The 17,584-nt window shown below is 34.2% G+C and overlaps 1 protein-coding gene across 2 annotated transcripts in view; it reads right to left on the bottom strand.

The window, feature by feature from the left end:
- The window catches only part of SGCZ (sarcoglycan zeta), a gene marked incomplete at both ends in the record, with an annotated part of 369,456 nt that extends 352,093 nt beyond the window's left edge, over positions 1–17,363 (bottom strand). For both annotated transcript variants that reach the window (XM_080928698.1, XM_080928699.1), the window contains one exon: positions 17,169–17,363. In XM_080928698.1, the coding sequence (XP_080784824.1) occupies positions 17,169–17,363 (195 nt within the window). The remainder of the gene's footprint in view (positions 1–17,168) is intronic.
- Positions 17,364–17,584: the final 221 nt, after the last annotated feature.

Genomic DNA, 17,584 nt, shown 5'->3' with positions numbered 1-17,584 from the left:
AAAATTGATTATGAATAGCGTTGGCATGTTGCTTTGGTACAGTGCTTTTCCTTTGCCACATTGCTCACCAGGTCAGCAGGAAGAACTTAATTTCACACCCAGAATTCCTATCAGAATACATTCATGACATGTGCCTGTGATCCCAGTGCGGGAAGAATAGAGACAGCAGCAACTCAGAGGCTTTCTGGCAAGCCAGTCTAGTTGAATCAGAATGTACAGCCAATTTTTGATCGACAGGTTCAATGAAAAATATTTTGTCCGAAAACTCAGATGGAGTATGATTGACAACATATTGTCAGCTACTGGCTGCTGGGCTTTATAATGTACTAGTTCAAAGAGACAATAGTGAATCAAAGTGTAGGGGACTCATTCTTTTCTTTTCTATAAAAAAAGAAAGTAGTTTTATGATATATCTTGTGAACACATCTTTTAAAATGCACTTAAACATTAGAGCAATTGAAAAGTTAAAGCAATAAATTCTTCAGGATTGATGTCTCTATGTGTTACAGGTGTGAATGGGAATGAAGACAGAAACAGATATAGATAGACAATTGGAGACTTTGGAAACAGAGACAGATCAATGGGAGAACAGAGACAAAGAGAGACAGAATTATGAGAGAAATAAAATGGTTTCTGTATGACAAACCCCTAAGCATCATAAACCAGAACATCATCGAGTAACAGACTAAAATCTGAGCATGTACCACTGACTGGGGGCAAGTAACGAAATTACTTTTTCAAAATTTAACTTTTCTGCATTGCCATTATGACTGACATTAAAAGTAATAACAAGAACAAAAGTGGTGATTTTAAAATCAAGACAAAAAAAGTGTCTTGTATAATTCTGGAGGCGATTTAACTGTTTCATGTATTCCAACTTCAAAAATGACACTAAAGTAAAGGAAAGTGAGAAAGGGTATAAACCCTAAGCTTCATAAGTTAAGTCATTCTTCCAGGTTAAGCTCTTATATGAGAACAAAACAATATTCAGCTCACTTGTGCTTCTGGTTTATATGAGAGTCATTATTTCCAATGGTGTCTAGGCTGAAAGTGAGATCAAGTGGTTAGAATGTTAAAATAGGCTTGTCATACAGATGACAATCATTTTCTCTTCCACCTTTCTTACCCTTTATGACAGTGGCAACATTGTCCTGCCTGGTTTCATGATACCCAATCCATGGTCCACAGAGTCAATAGTTGTGAATTCTATGAGTTATGATTTTATTTCAGATAATGTACTATAACTGTTCCTATGGATACCAGACTTTCTGCCTGGTTCTTCAGATCTTGTAATCATTAGTCATAGTCAATCCTCATGGATTATAATTCATATTCTGTAGCTCAGCAGTAATGACCTCATTCAAGAATTCAAATGTCAATGGATGTCTTTACACTCATCAAAATCAATTGGCATTTATTTGTAGCATACAAGAACATAATTTCTCAGTATCAAACAGTGATTAAAAAAGACTCAGGGCATTTCCTGAAGTATGTCTGGACATGTTTCTGCCCCATTTTTTTGATGCAAAGCTGTTTTCATGTTCTTTGAGAGATATTGAAATCATCAATAGTTAAACACAAACATGTGAATATAATTTCTTTTTCATTATAGATGGATTTTCCCTCATGCATGTAGGCTAAGGAATATTTACAAAAGATGTTTTATTCCTTTCTTCTTTTTTCTTTTACTTCTTAAAGAGCAAGTGGACTTTTTTTTAAATTTCCTTCCATTTCTCCTATTAGTTCAATAAAGGACAATTCTATGGTAAATATTTCAGCACCACATTTTATTGACTATCCTTTTAGGATTTGATTAGGAGATTACTCTCACAACAGACTCAATCTGTAAATTTTAAATAGCTATAATAAATTTGATCAAGGTCAAGATCATGATATATTTCAATGTTGAAAAGAAATGTGTATAAATGAAGATGATTACTAAGCAATGACATACCTGAAATGATTCCCATAAACTTATATTTATTTTAGAATTCAATTTAAATTTGTGGCGCTATTTGAGATATGTTGTGGACTTTTCATGGGGATAGACTTGTCTGGAGAAAGTTTGTAACTGGAGGTAAATCTTGGAATGCAATACATTGTTCTTGATGATCCCATTCTCTTTACAGCTAGTTATGAATAGAAAAAAAGGGAATGGCCAAAAATAACTGAAAAAAAAGTATTCAGCATTCTTAGCCATGAGGAACATGCTAGTTGTAAATAATTTGAGACTCTGTCTCATCTCATGCTTCATAGTTATTATCAAGAAAACAAATTCTGGTGAAGATAAACTATAGGAAACCCTCATATACATCTGACAAGTATGTAAACAGGGGAAACTGAACATTTTAAAAATTGCAAACATATACAATGCTAATCTAGATTTCTGAAAAAATATAGCTTCATTTCATGCACTTTAACAATGTTGCATCATTAATAACCTGCATATTTAGAGCTGGTGTGGTAGAATTTTAAAGTTTCTCAGCTCATAAACAATAAATAATCTTGGATTTATTTAATAAAGTGCAAAGAAGAAATATAAATAGCATTTCAATTCTATTCAAATTCTTGTGGAATTTTTTGCTATTTATATGCCATTAAAGATGTTAATTTAACACATAAGTATAATAATAGTAAATATAATGAAGATGTACCCTATGTATAGATAACATGATGCATCAATGGTTACTCTGCTTAATTAGGTTTACACATACAAGGATGTGTGTGTGCATGTGTGTGTGTGTGTAAACCTAATAGGAAATACTACTAATCCTTAAGCCAATCAAAAACTTTTATTTCCATTTTGAAATTTAATGCAAATGAATCAATGACATTGTTTTACTTAGATGAATGAATTTTTAGGTTATACTTATAAAGTAAAAATGTATAAAAAGAATTATTTAGGTTAGGTTTACAAATTCTCAGAGTGCTGTTTTTATTATATCAATGTTGGACTTTGAAATACAATCCTCATTTAATTAAGTTTAGATTAATGTCTGACAATGTTTATACCTTTGGATTTTTGTCATGAAGTGCTTATTTAATTGATGAATCCATGCATAAGGACTGAAATAAACTGAAGTATATATATGGACATATAGGTAGATATAGATATCAGACTGGCATTTACTTGTTATGAAGAATTTCTACTTAACTATAAGGGCAGTTGTCCACTTATATCATTTTCTTAATACTATGTTACTCAGATAGAAGTAAACAATTTTGAATAATTACCAAGTAGTGATATTAATATTACAACTCACATGTATTGATTAATGTGGCTATGAAAAATTTCAACTGACATAAATTATATTGTAAATAAGTAAATCATACCTTGCTTTTAGCAATTAGAAATTAATACATGCATTTCTTAATGGAGTAATTATAGTATTTTTATCGTCATATTTAAAAACATTATCAAAGTACAGCATTTAGAGGGTGATTACAGCAATAGGATTGCATGCTTAGTTTTAATGGCAAATAATCCCTTGTCACCACCCTTAGTAATTTCCCAGGATAGAGCTGATTTTTATTTTGAAATATTGTGAAGAAGTAAAATTAATCAACGAGGTTATGAAGTCAATGGAAAAAAAAACTATTTCATTGTTGAGCAAGATAACTCACGGGGGGAAATAAAAGCTCTTGTGCAAATCTCCTACTGCAGTTCTGACTTCTGTACTTGTTTTAGAAGACAGAGTCTGCTCCCCAATGTTGCCCTGACTGTCAGAGGACACATGCTGATGATCTCTGCAGGTTACAGACACATAAACACATAAATAAATGAAGATTGAAATAAAAACAAATTAAAAGTACATTGTTTCATTTTTCTGTACTTTGTATTTTCATGTTGAATTTAGCAAAACATAGGAAATACCAATAATCATTAAGCTAAACTAAAACTTTTATTCTCATTTTGTAATTTAATACAAAAGAAACAATAAAATTGTTCTTTTAGATGAATGAATTATTTGGTTATACATATAAAGTAAAAATTTATAAAAAATAATTTTAGATGAGGCTCATAAATTCTCAGAGTGCTGATTTTGTATCATTAATGTTGGGCTTTGAAATACAATACTGTTACAATTAAGTTTAGATTAATTTCTGTCACTGTTTTTCAACATTTATTTTTGTCATGAGCTACTTATTAAATTGATGAATCCATGTATAAGGACTGAAATAAACTAAAGTTTATTTTTCAAAGTAAAATTGCTTGAGCCAGGAACCACATTAGATGATTTTGAATGTAAAAACAATGAATTCAAAATAATAATGAATGCTTGTCATTCCAGTAGAGCTGATTTACAAAGTATGATTTATATTCAAAACTTACTTGACCTAGTTTTATAAATGATTCAGACTTGGTATGGACTAGTTTATTTCTATTTGAGTATTACTCTATATAGCCAAAGGAAAAAGACAAGTAGAAGCATTTAAATCTCATTGAGTTTATAATACAGACATCACAATGTAACCACCTTCCTTCTTTCTTCCATGCATATTAACCATATGTCCATCACTACCTCTGTGTTTTCTTTAATGAGAAATAAACATGATGGGAATTTATTGTGTAAAGTTTTCAATTCTGTGTGTGTCTCACTGCTTTGATTTAGGCTACCCTTGGGGAAACTAGAACACATCGAAGGCTTGATTGTTTCCTCTCACCTTCCAAGTGTGTGTGTGTGTGTGTGTGTGTGTGTGTGTGTGTGTGTGTGTGTGTCTATATGTGTGATAGTGATAGTTTACCAAGTTGGCTCTCTCCTTCTATCATGTGAGCCCCACAGATCTAATTTATGTTCTCAATCTTGGTGGCAAGTGCCTTACAGTTGAGACACCTTGCTGGCCCCAAATGCCTTTCTTCATCCTTCTTATTCTGCAGCACCTGTGATATTCTAATGAATCATGTTTCACATAGTATATATTGCTTATGGCTAGGTTTATGGCCCATTTTTCCTAGTTTATGTTAGAAAGAAACCAAATATCTGTTAGTAGTAGTTGTTTGAATTTGGGCAAAATTGACTAAATTTTTCTTTGTAAAGTCAGTGAAAGAAAATGTACTGCTGGGTTGAAACTAAGCATGAAAGATTTCATCTGAGAGGGACAATTTGTCAGGAAATTATGAGGAGGTGCACAGAGAGGGCTATAATGGAAGTGGTCTTGCCACATTAAGTAGATCATTCACTATGGTAAACTCTGCTATAAATCCACAGACCACACTCCACCAGCACAGCTGCCTGCTGCAGGCTCTCACCCACAGAAGCAGTCTCTCTCCAGAAGGGGTGCTCCACCTCACTCCTTGATGAGTACTTTGGTCTCTGCACTGAGGAATGAATCCAGAAAATGGACACGACAGTGCAGCAGGTTTGCCAAAACTCCCCGATCCAAACCAACCTTCCAAAGGCACTGATCGTAGTCAGTTCGTACTAATCATCATGCCACTCAAGCTCTTCAAAACTTATTCTGCAATTAGGATTAAATGGGATTTCTTAGGGGGGGGGGTTCACCATATATCCTGGAGAGACAATACCAGTAAGTGTCATAGGCTTATGCGTAAGTTGGACCTTATGCTAAAATAAAAGTGCTCTAACTAGAGAAGAGTTGGAGAAGCAAGATTTCCACTCCAAGTGTTAAGATGAGTGCAGTGGTGTGGATCTGAAAGTCAGCGTCCTCACAAGTGGGATGAGAACTAGAGACAAGACAGTTTGCTCAGGACCTGAAGGGTCAGCTAATTTTTTAAAGAAATTGAACAAATTTATTTTAAAAAACAAAGATGAATATAAAGATTTTAAGCATTTTTGCATAAAAGTATATAAATACATTTTTTGTCAGTACTTGTTTTTTTTAAGGTTTGATAGTGTGGATTAAAATCTTACTAGTTACAATGAGCATAAAGTACATGTGAAAGAAGATGTAACCTGGAAACAGTAAAACTTTTCTTGGTGTGTAAAGATTAAGCATAATGGTTTTTCATTTCCTTAGTTTTTTTGGCCTTTGTTTTTCTTGAATTTCATATACTTTGTGAGTTGTTTCTGAGGTGGTAAAGCTTTCTGGGGTTAGTACCCAATTATCAGTGACTGTATATTATGTCTGTTCTTTTGTGACTGGGTTATCTCACTCAGGATGATATTCTCTAGATGCATCCATTTTATAAGAATTTCATAAAGTCATTGTTTCTGATAGCTGAATAGTACTCCATTGTGTAAATAGACCACAAGTTTTGTATCCACTCATCTACTGAAGGACCTCTGGGTTCTTTCCAGCTTCTAGCCATTATAAATAGAGCTGCTATGAACATTGTGGTGCATGTGTTTTTGTTGTATGTTGGAGATTCTCTGGGGTATATGCCCAGAAGTGGAATAACTGGGTCTTTAGGTAGTACTATGTCCAATTTTCTGAGGAACCACCAGACTGATATCCAGAGTGGTTGTACCAGTTTACAACCCTACCACAGTAGAGAAGTGTTCCTTTTTCTCTGTATCCTGGCCAGTATCTGCTGTCATCTGAATTTTTAATCTTAGCCATTCTTTTTGGTATGAGGTAGAATCTCAGGGTTGTCTTGATTTGCATTTCCCTAATGGCTAAGAATATCGAGCACTTCCTTAGATGCCTCTCCGCCCTTCAATATTCCTCAATTGAGAACGTTTTGTTTAGCTCTGTACCCCATTTGTTAATAGGGTTGTTTGATTCTCTGGTGTCTAACTTCTTGATTTCTTTGTATACCTTAAATATTATGCCTGTATCAGATGTGTGGTTGGTAAAGATCTTTTCCCAATCTATTGGCTGCCATTTTGTTTTCTTGACAGTGTCCATACCCTTACAGAAATGTTGCAATCTCATTAAGTCATTTGTTGATGTTTGACCTTAGAGCATGAGCCATTGGTGTTCTGTTCAGGAAATTTTCTCCTGTGTGTATGTGTTCTAATAATTCGTCAATAAATGTCTGATAGATTTCTGCACTAAACCTGTCAGTACCTGGGATTTTTTTGATTGGGAGGCTTTTGATGATTGCTTCTATTTCTTTAGGTGTTATGGAATTATTTAGATGGTTTATCTGGAACTGGTTTAACTTTAGTACCTGATATCTGTCTATGGATTCCTCCATTTTCCCCAGATATTCCAGCTTTGTTGAGTACAGGCTTCTGTAGTAGGAACTGATGATTTCTTGAATTTCCTCAGTTTCAGTTTTTAAATGTATCCACTTTCCTTTTTGATTTTATTAATTTGCAAACTCCCTCTTTTCCCTCTCATTAGTCTGCCTATGGGTTTATCAATCTTGTTAACTTTCTCAAAGAACCAGGTGTTGGTTTGGTTGATTCATTGATGTTCTTTTTGTTTCTATTTGGTCAACTTGTGCTCTGAGAGTCATTATTTCTTGCAGTCTACTCTTCTTGGGTGTATCTGCTTCATTTTGTTCTAGAACTATCAACTGTGCTATCAAGTTGCTAGTGTATGCTTTCTCCAGTTTCCTTTTGGAAGTACTCAGAGTTATGAGCTTTCCTTTCAGTACTACTTTCATTGTATCCCATAGGTGTGGGTATACTGTTTTCAATTGCATTAAATTCAGGAAAATCCTTAATTTCTTTATTTGTTTCTTCTATGACCATGCTATAATTTAATAGAGCATTGTTTAGTTTCCATTTGTATATGTACATTTTGTTGTCTTTGTTGTTATTACAGACCAGCCTTAGACTATGGTGATCTGATAGAATGCATGGGGGTATTTCAATCTTCTTATATCTATTGAGGCTTCTTTAGTGAGCAATTATATGGTCAGTTTTTGAGAAGGTGCCATGAGGTGCTGAGAAAAAAGTGTGTTCTTTTGTTTTAGGATGATATGTTCTGTAGATGTCTATTAATTACAATTGGTTCATAACCTCTGCTAGTTTTATTGTGTCCTTATTCAGTTTCTGTCTCTATGATCTATACATTATTGAGAGTGGGGTACTGAGGTCTCCCACCATTATTGTGTGGGGTGCAATGTATTTTTTGAGCTTTACTAGGGTTTCTTGTATGAATATGGGTGCTCTTGTATTTGGAGCATATACATTAAGGATTGAGAGTTCCTCCTGACAAATTATCGCTATAATGAGAAAAAAGGGTCCTTCATTGTCTTTTTTTAATAACTTTGGTTGAAAATCTACTTTATTCAATATTAGAATGGCCATTCCAGCTTGTTTCTTGGGGCTGTTCGCTTGGATGCTTTTTTCCTAACCTTTTACTCTGAGATAGTGTCTGTCTTTGTCTCTGAGATGAGTTTCCTGAATGCAGCAAAAATGCTAGATTCTGTTTATGTATCTAGTATGTTAGCCTATATCTTTTATTTGGGAATTGAGTCCATTTATATTAACAGATATTAAGGAATAGTGGTTGCTCTTTCCCGCTCTTTTTTCTTTTAGAGGTAGAATTACGCATATGTGTCTTTCTTCTTTTGGTTTTCTTGCTTTGGTATTTTCTTATTTTTACTAGGATGTAGTTTTCCTCCTTGTATTTCATGTTCCACCTATAATTCCTTGGAGTGCTGTGCTTGTGGTCAGATAGTGTGTAAATTTAGGTTTGTCCTGGAATATCTTGGTCTCTCCATCTATGGTGATTGAGAGTTTTGCTGGGTTTAGCTACTTGGGCTGACACTTGTGTTCTCTTAGGGTCTGCCTGATGTCTGTCCAGGATCTTCTAGCTTTCATAGTCTCTGTTGAACAGTGGGGTGTGGTTCTTATTGGCCTGCCTTTATATGTTACATGACCTTTTTCCCTTACTGCTTTTTGTATTCTTTTTTTGCTTTGAGCACTTCGCTTTTTGACTATTATGTGTCGGGAGGAATTTCTTGTCTGGTCCAATATATTTAGAGTTCTGTAGGCTTTTTTGTGCTCATGATCATCTCATTCTTCCAGTATTTTGTTGAAGATATTTACTGTGCCTCTTAGTTAATATTCTTTGCCCTCTTCTATTCCTATTATCCTTAGGTTTGGTCTTCTCATTGTGTCCTGGATCTCCTGGATATTTTGGGTTAGGAGCCTTTTGGCTTTTGCATCTTCTCTGATTGTTTTGTCTATGTTTTCTATGTTGTCTTCGGCCCCTGAGATTCTCTCTTCCATCTCTTGTAGTCTGTTGGAGATGGTTGTGTCTGTGACTCCTGATTTCTTTTTTAGGATTTCTATCTCTAGGGTTGTCTCTTTTAGTGTTTTCTTTATTTGTCCATTTCCGTTTTAAATTGCTTCTTCCATTCCTTCATCTCTTTGTTTCTGTTTTCTTCTAGTTCTTTGAGTGTTTTTTCTTGTTTCTTCTTTAAAAGCTTCTAATTCTTTTTGCTTTTCCTCCCGTTCTTGTTTAAGGATCTCTATCATCATCTTGAGGTAGGATTTCATGTCTGAGTCTTCATTTTCTGGAGTGTTTGGCATTCTGCTGTTTGCTTTGATGGGAGTGCTGGGTTCTGATGTTGCTGGGTTGTCTTGGTTTCCATTGAGTGAGTTCTTCCTCTTTCTTCTTGTCACCTTTTTGTCTCTGATTATTGGTAATCTTGTCTCTGATTGGTACCGGTCTCTCCCGTGTACCTGGCCTGTGTCCCTGGACCTCTGCTGTACCTGTGGCAGATGGCTGGAGCATTTGTTCCACAGGCAAGAACCCTTGAGGTGGAAAATGAGTCTGTTGTACTTTTTTTTTCTTTCACTTGTTGTTTATGCTACAATTAGTGCCATATGAAATAATATATCCATTCCATAAAAGTAGAAATTTGAGCTACAATTTATATAATCCACAGAGTGTGAAAAGATCTTTACCAACCCCACATCAGATAAAGGCCTAAAATCCAAGGTATACAAAGAACACAAGAAGCTAGACACCAGAGAATCAAACAAGCCTATTAAAAAATTGGGTACAGAGCTAAACAAAAAGTGCTCAATTGAGGAATATCAAAAGCTGAGAAGCATCTAAGGAAGCACTCGACATCATTTGCCATCAGGGAAATGCAAATCAAAACAACCCTGAGATTTCACCTCACACCAGTCAGATTGGCCCAGATCACAAATTCAGATGACAGCAGTTGCTGGCACAGATGTGGAGAAAGAGAAAGATGGGGAGAACTTCTCCACTGTTGATGGGGTTGTAAACTGGAACAACCACTTTGAAAATCTGTCTGGTGATTCTTCAGAAAATTGGACATAGAACTAAATGCAGACCCAGGTATTCCACTTCTGGGCTTATATCCCAGAGACACTCCAATATACAACAAAGACACATGCACCACAATGTTCATAGCTGCCCTATTTATAATAGCCAGAAGCTGGAAAGAACCCAGATGTCCTTCTGTAGATGAATGGATTCAAAAATTGTGGCACATTTACACAATGGAGTACTACTCTGTTATCAGAAACAATGATTTTATGAAATTCTTAAGAAAATGGATGCATCTAGAGAATATCATCCTGAGTGAGATAAGCCAATCACTAAAGGACAGACATAATATATAGTCACTGATAATTGGATACTAACCCCAGAATGCTCTGAATACCCCAGAAACAACTCCCAGACTGTGTGAAATTCAAGAAAACAAAAAGAAAAGAAAAGAAAACACCATTATGCTTAATCCTTACACACCAAGAAAACTTTGATTACTTCCTGGTTACATCCTGTATTACATGTAGTTTATATTCATTGTAACTAGTAAGATCTTAATGCACACTATCAAATCTTTTAAAAAAAAAGGCAAGCACTGACAAAAATATATTGGTATACTTTTATGCAAAAATGTTTAAAATTTGTACATTTATCTATGTTTTTTTTAAATAAAATTGTTCAATAAAAAAACAAATTTATTCTTCTGGTTGAAATCAAAATAAAACCAAGTAAGTTGCAAACTAAACAGGAACATTAAAAAAAAAACTTGAGTTTTAGATTATCCATGTATACATAAACTTTAACAGACATGATAGTAATGTGTTTGGATTGTGATTGAAGAAAGCTGGATATTTTTCTGATTCTAGAATCCATTCCTTAAAGAAGGAGCTTAAGTTTGAAAATTTGTGAATTAATGATATGTATGGATTCCTCAGATGTTTTCCCTACATAGATGCCATATGTGTGTATCAATATTCTTCCTTATGAACAGAAACTTATTAACTTTTTCAGAAATATTCTGTATTCTATCATGATGATGGGTAGGGTAAAAGAAAAGTCAGTGCAGGTTTCTTTATAACATTTTTATAAAGATCTTCATTCAAGTTCTTTTATAAAGTATAAATACTAAATATGCATTATCATGCATTTATATTTCACATATTTATGTTCACTGGTGTTTTTACTACATGTATGATTGTAAAGGTGACAGTTTCCTGTAATAAAGGTTACATATAATTGTGAGGTAAAAAAAACAAGGTAATACATGAATAAATAAATAAATAAACAATAAATCAATGAATAATAACTAGGTTCTAAATTATTTGCAATTTGGAGTAGACTTTCTAAAATAAATTTCTATTTATGTTTCATTGTGAGAAAGTAAAAAATGTTAAATCTGAAATGTATTTGGAACACAAACTGGTTCTTTATGAAATATAAATGTTCAGCCCGATATTGAATGTAAAGCACTCTAGATGTCTGTCCAGAACGCAATGTAAGGCACTTAGACTATAGTCGAAGATATCGTGCACTTCAGCATGAATGGAACAGCTGAGAATGGCAGGAGCAATAAGTATAATTAGATGAACGTTATTTATCCAGTACAACATGTTAAGCCCTATCACGGGGACAAGCTATATGATTTTAAAAGAGTAAGAATTGGTGTAACAGACAGGGAAAGGGAAACAGACAGAAATAACAAGAGTCTTCATGAAATAGGGCATCTGATCTGGGGTTCGTTTAAGGGGAGTTTAGCTGATTATTGTCTTTAAAGGGCTAAATATGTATTGACAATAATAAAAAAAATCACTTTGGAAAAAAAAAACTTGGCATCAAATTTCAAAGTTCTTAGACCTGTATATTAGCCACAGAATTTAGTGAACCTGGTATTTGTGTACCTACCCTCATTAGTGGTCCATGAGGAGGTTTGTAGAATAATCATTTGTGATGGGAAATTAAACACCAGAGCAACAAAATTAAAGAGTAAATGGAATGTTAAGAGAAGAATAAACAAAAAAGATTTATGTTAAGATATTTAAAACAGTAAAGGATTATTAAATTTTATCTCTACAAGGAAATAAGAGGTTTTTTTTTTTCTTTCCCCACTAAGGCTTTATTTGGCCTAGAGGGTTAGGAACTCTATAATTAAAAGCAAACTAATTATATAAAAGAAATGTGCCTAGAAAAAATAAGAAGTATGACAACAGCAACAGCAAAACAATGTGTGGTTGTTTTGCACTGAAACTTCCTATACATCTGCCTTTATCTGTATATGCTGGATATAAACTCAAAAATAATAAGTGATAGACAATTCCTCTTTAAAAGTGGTTTGATTTAAAGACTATGGGTGGGAAGAGTTGAAAGTACGTTGTGACTAGGGTAGACATATTGTAAGTGTACTCACCCTTATCAGGTAGATTGATGATATCATTGAAAACTATAACTAGGTTAATAATGAAGCTAAAAGATCATGGGTGTCAAGAATGACATGAAAAAAATGATATGTTAGTATTGCTTGAAAAATAAAACACAAAATTTCAACTCAGTATATTTTCATAAATAAAAATAAGCTTCTCTCTTAGTTTGTTCATGATTATTTATTTTCTTTTACTTAGTGGAAGACATTTGTAATAACATTCTTTTCAAAAATATTGTTGTTGAGCCTACTAAGCTCCCTCATTTTTACTGAACAAATGTGTATGTGTGTATGTGTGAGTGTATGTGTGTGTGTGTGTGTGTGTGTTATATATTTGCCAATTAACCAACTACCATCAACAAATCCTCTTGAAGCTGGGTTGTACCTGTCATGGGAGAAGGAGCTTCAAAATTTCCCTTTCAACTCAGTCCTCCTTTATCCATTCTTACACCCAAGGAATTATTGTTTATATCTCTCCTGAAATTTTCATGCTGCAGTTTAAACTAATTTCCCTTTTTTTGGCTTTCTACTACCAGGCATTTTAATAAGCAGAATAATTTTATTTGTCAGAAAATTAGAAGTGTGATGTCTCATCAACCACATAGAGCATGTGCAGCAGTATTCAGTGGGAGAGTGGTCAGGAAATCGAATGAAAATTGGTTGCATTGGGGGATGAGGAATTGGGGGTAGCCACATTAGGGTCCCAGATGGCAGGGAAGCAAGAGCCTCCTAGGACCCAACTAGGATGACTTTAGCGGAAATACGCGGGGAAGAGAAGAGAGAACCTGTATAGAACACTTTCAGTAACTGGATAGGCACGACCTCCAGTTAGGGATGGGACCACCCACTTATCCCAAAATTTTTAATACAGATAAAAAATGGATCAGAGACTGAAGGAAGGGGCATTCAGAAACAGCCCTGCCAGGGGATCCACTCTGTCTGCAGACACCAAACCCTGATACTGTTGCTGATAGGAACCTGGTGTTGCTGTTTCTGGAGGTTCTTCTACCAGCACCTGACTAATAGAGATATGGATACTTGGATCTAACCATGAGAGGGAGCTTGGAAACCCCAGTGATGGAGCTGTCACAAAGGCAGGAGGAGCTGAGGGGAATTGCAGCCCAATAAAAAGCAATGTCAGCTGGCCGGACCACCAGTGCTCCTGGACTAGACCACCAACCAAGGAGTGTACATGGAGGGATGCATGGTTTCAGATACATACCTAGCAGAGGATGGCCTTGTCTGCAATTAATGGGAAGAGATGTCCTGCATATGTGTAGGTCTGATGCCACAGTGTACAGAAATATTAGAGCAGTAGTGTGGGTTGGAAACACCCTCATAGAGGCAAAGGGAACGGGAAGAGGGCAGATGTGGGTTTGTGGAGTTGTGGAGGGGTAACCCGGAACGGGGACGTCATTTGAGATGTAAATGAATAGAATGATTAATAATAAAAAGAAAGAAGAAAAATAAACCAAAATGATGGATTTCAAGCAGCATTATAAAACATGTTGTTAGATAGTCTTTTTTGTTAAAAACAATAGTTTGAGACAATGAGATGCCTTCTTTGTTCAAATAAAAGATGCTAACACCTGTATATTCCCATGTATTTGGATGGTAGCACTTTTAATAAAAATGGAATGTGGTTTGTATAGACAAATTAAGATTCCCCAAATAATTTCCATATCTATGTTTCTTGTCAAAGTATGGTGTGGTATTCACTGGATAAAGAAATCCACTCATAATGTACTAGTACAACCATAAAATTTATTTTTACTGCTCTATGTAGGAGTGTTACAAATTAGTTCAGATATTTTAACTATATTTAACTTAATCTATTCTATTTAAGACTACAATAATCTTCAATGACTTAATTAATTCTGAATTTCTTTGAAAATTATCAATACTATATTGGAGTAGGGTGTTAACTAGAAACATTATCTGGATGCAATCATAGCTTTGTTTGCATGAGAATCCATTCAAATAACTAACTCAGTAGTTAAAGAACGGGCAATTTCATTTGAGTATAGGTAAAATCAAGAAGATTTAAAGAGATGAAGGAAATGCAACAAATGAAAATAAAGCCACAGCTTTAAAAAAAAAAAAAACAAAAACAAAAAACACAGCATCAGTTTTTATTCACCCCATGACAGTATCAGCATGAGCTGGCATTTACATTTGGGCCAGCAGGGTCTCAAATTAGGTAGCTCCATGGGTGACAACAACCCCAAGGCTTAGAAGAATCCTGGAAACACAGGTGATGTTTTCAGTTATTTCTCAAGAATGGCTTTGTAAACCTTGATGTCAGCATGAGGCAATGTCCTTGTGAGTGTGAGGCATGCAGCCATGTAATTACATGGTTACTATACCTTCTAATTAATTTAAATGTGTTTAAGAAGCTAACCTGGCTTGAAGCTAAACATTCCCACAATGTACTTCCCTGGGTAAAAGTAGATTTTCTTGACTGTGCTTATGTATTCTTCCATAAACTTTTGACACATGGCTTTTGAGCTAAGAAATAAAACTATTGAAATTTAATAGTTAAAATATTCATTTATTTCTTAAAAGATATTTAAGTTGTTTTGTTAGTTCTAACCACACAATTTGTGGAGAAATACTCATACCTACACAGAAATTATATTGTAATTATATTTTGATTCAATAATAAAAGAAAACACCTTGGTTGGGTTCCGTATGTATGTATGTATGTATGTATGTATGTATGTATATATATATATATATGTGTGTGTGTGTGTGTGTGTGTGTGTGTGTGTGTGTGTGTGTGTGTGTTTTAAATTGAATTATTAAGAAGAAGGCACATGGTGCCATTAGCATATACTAGTTTAGCTGTACTTAAATTAAGAAGAAATTTTCTTAAGAGAAATGAATGTGTCCCTCACTATTGCAATAAATCAATGAATGATGTAGCTATCAGTAACATACAAGCAGAGGACAGAATATATACTCTATACCCAAATATACCCAAAGGGTAAGAGGAACCAATGAACCGTGGTGAACTTTAGATCCATTACCAGTGATTCTCATAACTAACTTTACCTTTACACCTTAACTTCTACAGGACTACTTACTGCTCTGATCCAGGATCATAGACATTAAACTATTTCTCAATATTTTTATTTATTTGTTTGTTTTCTTTTCTTTTTAAGAATGACAACACATAAACTTTCTGCTTGCTTGGGTTTTCTGCTTTTATTTTCTATTTTTCAGTATCTGCAATGTCTCAGAAAAAATGGAATCATTTCTGGGATAATTTTTCTTTATGAATGTAGTTTCTTTGACTGTAATTGAAACACTTTGCTTCTCTTGACTGGAAAAGTAGGCAACCTGCCCACACAGGCTTCTTCTGCATATGTGTACAAAATCCTACACTATGACATGATGCTTAGCTTGATTCTACTTTGAGATTCAGTTTCATGGCAGAATATTGAATTAACAAAGCCAGAAAGAAAATATTTTTGTTGTTGTTTGTTGTTTTTAAATCAGTATCCAATAGAGACAAAAAATAAACAACCTGCCCCATACATGGATTTTAATAAAATCATAACTGGCAACTTTACATTTACCTTTGAGAATGAAAAAGTAGAAAAATAATAAGAGTGTGAGAAGTAAGATATACCTACCTGAGTGTGAAGATATAGAGCTGTGTGAGCAAAGATGTAATAGAGTGTCATGATCCCTCTATACATTCTACATCATGTACTATATTTGTAAAATGAAAGCATATACACAAATGTATACATTTCCTATCATTCTGAAAATATGTTCCCCTTGCCTGTCATAGTACTAGCTACCTAAAAATTAAATCATGGGAACTATTCAACTTCTTTGGTTTGAAAGAATCTACCATCTATTAGAGCACTATTTAATAAAAAAAAAACATTGTTATTTTATTATATAAAAAAGGAAACTTAAAATGTACATGCCTTGAGCTTGAAAATATAGATGAGACTAAGCCTAACTTTTCTAACACAATGAGTTTTTCTTATGTAAGTCATATATATGGGTTTTTCATACATGTTCAGTAATCTGCATGCAAAATTTCTAATACATTTCAGAGTCATGGTGCTATTAAGCTATTGATTATCATAAAATGATTTTATTTCCAGGCCATTTTTTATTTATATTTTATGTACCAGGCACAAGTTCTGAAAGTAGTAGATGACCTTTGATGGCAGTTATAATTCATGACCTACACATCACTGGAACATATCCAGGGTTTATAAGCCAAACAAAAGATAAATATGAAATCATGAACTATATCAAGAATAATCGACAGCAGTTATATTTTACAACATTAAAATCTAAGAAAAGAGTATTTTTTAGATGTTCAAGTGCCACAAATATTGAATAATGCTTGTTTTATAAGTAATACTAAGTTACTTATGAATCAAAGTACTGTTCTATTTTAATGTAAATTTTCCCCTCTTAAATGACAGGTAGATTATCATAAGAACAACATAACTCAATACATTCTAAGTAATTCTGAAGTAAAATATATGGTCACTTTGGAGAATTAATGTTATATACTTGGGAAGAGTGAATTGAACCATTTTTTAAAAAAATAACAATCAAGTGAGACCATCTTTGATTCCAACAATAGATGTAAAATCATGGTGGTACTTACCACAGTGAAATTCATAACCTTCAATATCCATATTGTCATGGCTAAGTTAACTATCATGGTAACCAACAGCAGAAGGACAAAGAAGTATAAGCACCTCTTTCGCCATCCATAAATCCCCACAGGGTAGAGTTGTGCATTTTCAGGTCTCGGCAGGTTGTTCTGCTGTGTGGCTAGTATGTACTGTTCTCGAGTCATCTGGAAAGAAGGAGAGAAAAGCAAAAAGAAAACAAGATAGAGAAAGGGGACAGAAAAGAGGGGTTAAGGAGAGTGTGATAATGGTGGAAAAAAATAAAAACGTGCAGGGAGATAGAAGGTGTTTTGGGAAGAAAACAGTAGGAGAGAGAGTAAGGATAAATAGAATATTAGGGATATTAGGGAGAAGAGGATAAAGCAAGGTAGGATGAGGAATAAAAGGA

Source organism: Micromys minutus (assembly GCF_963924665.1).
Source record: "Micromys minutus genome assembly, chromosome: 14".
NCBI classification, from domain to species: Eukaryota; Metazoa; Chordata; class Mammalia; order Rodentia; family Muridae; genus Micromys; species Micromys minutus.
Note: the sequence above shows the minus strand (reverse complement) of the source record. Positions and strands in the feature narration are given on the sequence as shown.